The sequence below is a fragment of the Aplysia californica genome, unplaced genomic scaffold, assembly GCF_000002075.1.
Source record: "Aplysia californica isolate F4 #8 unplaced genomic scaffold, AplCal3.0 scaffold00156, whole genome shotgun sequence".
In the NCBI taxonomy this organism is placed as follows: domain Eukaryota; kingdom Metazoa; phylum Mollusca; class Gastropoda; order Aplysiida; family Aplysiidae; genus Aplysia; species Aplysia californica.
Genome location: NW_004797426.1, coordinates 654,218 through 660,244, shown reverse-complemented (window position 1 = coordinate 660,244; position 6,027 = coordinate 654,218). Strand labels below are relative to the sequence as shown.

The following is a 6,027-nucleotide window of genomic DNA, read 5'->3' as shown; positions in this document are numbered from 1 at the left end:
GGGGGGGGGGGAGGAGGGGGGATCATGCCACACTGTGAGAGGGTCATCAAAAAGACTCCACCTTACGGGTGTCCGTGGTGCAGTGGTTAGGTGTTTCACCGTGGCACACAGGAGCCCCGTGTTCGATTTTAATGTTAATTGAGTGACAGGGGTCTGCCTGCTGGGATGTGGTTGGTACCCCTCTCAGCCAGGTTAGCCATGGCAGGCAGGGCCGTAGACAGACTCCTGTGTGATCTTAGTTGTGTCGATGGGAGTGGAAAAACAGCTACATTTTTTTTTAAATTAAGAAAATTAAAAAGCAATCTTTTTTCGCTCAAAATGGCGACGCACACATAAGTATAAGTGGGCAGTTGGTGGGTGCTCTTGTGTGGTTTGCTTCTTCTTTCCTATCAAACATCTATCGTCGTCCTTATCTCCCCTTCTTCTTTTTTATGTTTGTTACTCTCTTGTAACACCTCTAATCTTCAGGCACTCGCATGACCTTATGCAGTTGCGAGCGCCGTAAAACCTCTACTAAAACTAAAACTAAACACAAAAGTATAAAGTTATAATATGTACATACGCAGATGCCCCTACACACCAGTAGACACCTTTACAAAGTGCTCCTAGTCAGCCGTTTGTGTTAACTGGTCCCCCATTAAAATTTGTTTATTGTCAAATATCTCAGCCATTGAAAAAGAATCCATTAATCCCTGGCCGATCATAAAAGGGATTAACCTTCCTGTTATGGGCTTCACTGTAGCTGTCTATCACCCGAGACAAGGAGGTCAAATTATCGGAGCTCGGGGCAAGGTTGGAAAGGACGCTTATCATAATAATGATTATTAGAAAGCCTTTAAATAGCCCACATTGTCCCATTAAAGTACCAGAAGTATTCTAAAATGTGAAGAATACAACCCCGGGGGTACTAAATGACCCCAGGGCGTACGGATAGGGTACATAGCCCCATTAAAGATGGGGGCTTAGCATTTAACCGATGTACCATTATTTGACCAGTTTGGACGGGCCTACAGTTTATGGCCACAGTTATGGAAATGTTGCCCAGGGATCCTCTTTGTTCCGTTCATTTTACTTGTCAAGAAAAAGAACGCGTGGGTGGTTGGCGGGTGCTCTGGTGTGGTTTGCTTCTTCTTTCCTATCAAACATCTATTGTCTTTATATCCCCAAATTTTTTTTACTAAAACTAAAAGAACGCGTGGGGATTATCTATCGATAAAGCGATACATGGGAAACAATCAATAATTGTTCGCTTTTAAGAACACGCGGGCTAACCCAGATATCGGGGGTTTCCAGAAATCTTGACCTACACCAAAAGTGGGTATTGCCCTACCTATTGGAGAAGTTTGGTTTCATTAGTGTGTAGATTTGTTTGGTTATTAAGAGAAAAATTTCCTTGTCTTTTGATTTGAAGGAACTGAACCAGAGGCAAACAAATTTACCTTCGATGTTCTCAAAACAGCGTTTTCCGGACTGCCCCCTTGTGCTTAAACGAGAACAACATTTTTCGTGACTTCAAATACCTGGCTGAAGAGTCGACCAAGAAGACGAAACACTTAATGAGTTAGTGGTCTAGTGGTAAGGCTGTTGGGATCGTTACTGAGAAGTCAAGGGTTCCAACCTCGTTGGGGTCCGACCTTGCGTCCTTGAGAAATTCTCTTACACAAATTTTCCTAATTTCACCAAGACGGGACTGAATTTCTGGCCATTTGCAGCGAAAAGTTTTGTCAGTTTCCCCGTATTTGGGCGCTTGTCATCAACTGCTTGCACTGGATATTTCCCAGGAAGCCAAGGTTCTTTTTCGTGTTCTAGGATTTGCTGGGGGAACCATGGAAGTGGAAATCTTGTAAAACTTACTGTTGAGCGGGGACATATGCTACAAAAGAGAGACGGATAGAGAGACAGAGAGAGAAAGAGAGAGAGAGAGAGAGAGAGAGAGAGAGAGAGAGAGAGAGAGAGTGTGTGTGTGTGTGTGTGTGTGTGTGTGTGTGTGTGTGTGTGTGTGTGTGAGTGTGTGTGTGTGTGTGTGTGTGAGTGAGTGTGTGTGAGTGTGTGTGTGTGGGTAATTACATTGACCTTGCAGTATTAATGTTCTCCAGCTTTACCTGACCGGACTTACCTTGAAGTATACTCTAGCTATTCCCTACCTTGAAGTATACTCTAGCTATTCCCCTACCTTGAAGTATACTCTAGCTATTCCCCTACCTTGAAGTATACTCTAGCTATTCCCCTACCTTGAAGTATACTCTAGCTATTCCCCTACCTTGAAGTATACTCTAGCTATTCCCCTACCTTGAAGTATACTCTAGCTATTCCCCTACCTTGAAGTATACTCTAGCTATTCCCCTACCTTGAAGTATACTCTAGCTATTCCCTACCTTGAAGTATACTCTAGCTATTCCCTACCTTGAAGTATAAATATCCTTTTTATATTCGCCTGAACTTACCTTGAAGTATCTGTACCCTGGCTATATCTGCCTGTAGTTACCTTGAAGTATCTGTACCCTGGCTATATCTGCCTGTAGTTACCTTGAAGTATCTGTATCATGGCTATATGAAGTTACCTTGAAGTATCTGTACCCTGGCTATATGTAGTTACCTTGAAGTATCTGTACTCTGGCTATATCTACCTGTAGTTACCTTGAAGTATCTGTACCCTGGCTATATCTGCCTGTAGTTACCTTGAAGTATCTGTACTCTGGCTATATCTACCTGTAGTTACCTTGAAGTATCTGTACCCTGGCTATATCTGCCTGTAGTTACCTTGAAGTATCTGTACTCTGGCTATATCTACCTGTAGTTACCTTGAAGTATCTGTACTCTGGCTATATCTACCTGTAGTTACCTTGAAGTATCTGTACCCTGGCTATATCTGCCTGTAGTTACCTTGAAGTATCTGTATCCTGGCTATATCTGCCTGTAGTTACCTTGAAGTATCTGTATCCTGGCTATATCTACCTGTAGTTACCTTGAAGTATCTGTATCCTGGCTATATCTGCCTGTAGTTACCTTGAAGTATCTGTATCCTGGCTATATCTGCCTGTAGTTACCTTGAAGTATCTGTATCCTGGCTATATCTACCTGTAGTTACCTTGAAGTATCTGTATCCTGGCTATATCTGCCTGTAGTTACCTTGAAGTATCTGTATCCTGGCTATATGTAGTTACCTTGAAGTATCTGTACTCTGGCTATATCTACCTGTAGTTACCTTGAAGTATCTGTACCCTGGCTATATCTGCCTGTAGTTACCTTGAAGTATCTGTATCCTGGCTATATCTGCCTGTAGTTACCTTGAAGTATCTGTATCCTGGCTATATCTACCTGTAGTTACCTTGAAGTATCTGTATCCTGGCTATATCTGCCTGTAGTTACCTTGAAGTATCTGTACCCTGGCTATATGTAGTTACCTTGAAGTATCTGTACCCTGGCTATATCTACCTGTAGTTACCTTGAAGTATCTGTATCCTGGCTATATCTGCCTTTAGTTACCTTGAAGTATCTGTATCCTGGCTATATCTACCTGTAGTTACCTTGAAGTATCTGTATCCTGGCTATATCTGCCTGTAGTTACCTTGAAGTATCTGTATCCTGGCTATATCTACCTGTAGTTACCTTGAAGTATCTGTATCCTGGCTATATCTACCTGTAGTTACCTTGAAGTATCTGTATCCTGGCTATATGTAGTTACCTTGAAGTATCTGTATCCTGGCTATATCTACCTGTAGTTACCTTGAAGTATCTGTATCCTGGCTATATCTACCTGTAGTTACCTTGAAGTATCTGTATCCTGGCTATATCTGCCTGTAGTTACCTTGAAGTATCTGTATCCTGGCTATATCTGCCTGTAGTTACCTTGAAGTATCTGTATCCTGGCTATATCTGCCTGTAGTTACCTTGAAGTATCTGTATCCTGGCTATATCTGCCTGTAGTTACCTTGAAGTATCTGTATCCTGGCTATATCTGCCTGGTTGCCCCGTTTCTCCACCCTCCTCCCCTGAACGTACATCGGCGCAGCTCTCAAAACGTGCACCAGATTGAGCGCGTGAGGAAACAAAGCGTCCCAGAACTTCCCCGGGGTCAGGGGGTCACCGTGGATGATGATCAGCCGAGCTTTTGTGATAGTGACGACACTGAAATGGAGACAAAGAAAAGAATAGAGCGTCTTAGACTCAATTTTCACACTCTGGTCTCTAGGGGTGTGATATCTCTGACTCAGAGGTTGACGAGTAGTGACCCTCTATCTTTCACTGCAGTATATATCCGGAGACGTCTCGGGCGGTGATAGGCCAATCAAAATGCTGTGTGCCTCTGGACCAAGTAAAAAAATCTGGGGGTTTACAGGGGGGGGGGGGGACCTGTTTTAACCCATAGCTTGATATTTTACAGTTAGGTTTGACATTTTCTTGAAAATGATTGATTTGCGACAGTTTTAGTGGCTATACATGTGTGATCTTTAGCAAACAATACGCAGTTTGACCCCCCCCCCAAAAAAAAAAAAAGCAGTGCGTCTCCGAATATCTTCTGCCATCTTTCACAGTTGCGAGCTGCCGTTGCTCATTCTGCAATATCCAGGCCTGTCCATGTTTATGTATTGTCCATCCCTGTTTCTCTTTGTCTACCCCTGGCTCTCCTGCCCAACATATTTCCTTCAAGCACCTCTTTCACAATGGTCTCGTGTCGTTTTAAGCGGCCAAGATTTTAAAACACGTATCAAGTGGTCCTTTTTAAGCACAAGGGGCTCTACCGAAAAATGCTGTTTTGAGAAAATCGAAGGTAAAATTTTTGGACCCTTTTTCAGTTTCTTTAAAAAACAAGGAGAGTTTTCTCTATAACCAAACAAATATACACACCAATGAAACGAAACTTCTTCTATAGGTAGGGCAAAACCCATTTTTGCTGTAGGTCAAGATTTCTGGAAACCCCCCGACATTTGGAATAGCCCCCTTGTCCTTAAAAGCGACCAATTACTCTCTGCTATTGGGGCCAAATCTGGATCCTCAACAAAGCGCAGCAAAGTAAGAGAACGGCATACTGTATGAAATGTCTCAGAAAGATATTAGCATGATAGGAAGAAACAACATCTGTCTATCTATCTATCTATCTATCTATCTATCTATCTATCTGTCTATCTGTCTGTCTGTCTGTCTATCTACCTATCTATCTATCTATCTATCTATCTATCTATCTATCTATCTATCTATCTATCTGTCTGTCTGTCTGTCTGTCTGTCTGTCTGTCTGTCTGTCTGTCTGTCTGTCTACCTATCTATCTATCTATCTACCTGTAAAGGCTGAGGAACTGACGAAAGTCCAGGGTGTGGTTGCCGAACCAGATGAAGTGAATGACGTTGGGCACGGGGTACTCGTCCCTGCAGTGCTGCTCGATATACCTCATCAAACACTCGCGACTCGAGTCGTCCGTGAACGATTGCGGGTACTTCGAGACGGGCACTGGAATATACTTGCTGTGAGCCGCCCCGTTGCGGTCGCACCAAATGTGAATCTGTCGTTTCTTCGTCTTCTCTCGCTCTCGCTGGCTCATCTGTCTGATGTTTGCGCTATTACAGCTGAAGGCTGGGGGGTAGGAGTAGTTGTGGGTGAACACCTCGCCGTCGGGTGGGATGCACGTGAAGTCTTGCTCCCTCCTCACCCCCCAGAGCTGGTTGACGAATAGCATGTGGTGTCTGTCCCCGCCCCCCTGCTTGTGTCTGACGTCATCATGGCCAGGCCGGAAGTCAGAGGCTGAGCGCCGAGGTGAGAAGAACCAGATACCGTCAGCTGTGAAAACAAAAAAATGATTCTTCTACTTTTTTTTCTTGTTCATCCTTTGTTGCTGTTAAGTGTTGTACTTTTTTTCTCTTTTTCTTCTTTTTTTCCTCTTTTTATTTTCATTTGGTAAGTGTTTTACGGCGCTTGCAACTGCATAAGGTCACGAGCGCGCGGGATACATTAAACATTTTCAGATGGTAGGAAATTTAGAATTTTCCCCGGGTGGCGACCGAAGCCTACTCTTATCGATTTTAGACCACC

The 6,027-nt window shown here is 43.5% G+C and overlaps 1 protein-coding gene across 1 annotated transcript in view; it reads right to left on the bottom strand.

Annotated features, from left to right (window-relative positions):
- Positions 1-5,775, bottom strand: part of LOC101848658 — a gene marked incomplete at its 5' end in the record, with an annotated part of 11,197 nt that extends 5,422 nt beyond the window's left edge. Inside the window, 2 exon segments of the mRNA XM_005097538.3 lie at positions 3,932-4,128; positions 5,280-5,775. Coding sequence (XP_005097595.2) covers positions 3,932-4,128; positions 5,280-5,674 — 592 coding nt within the window.
- Between the last annotated feature and the right edge of the window lie 252 nt (positions 5,776-6,027).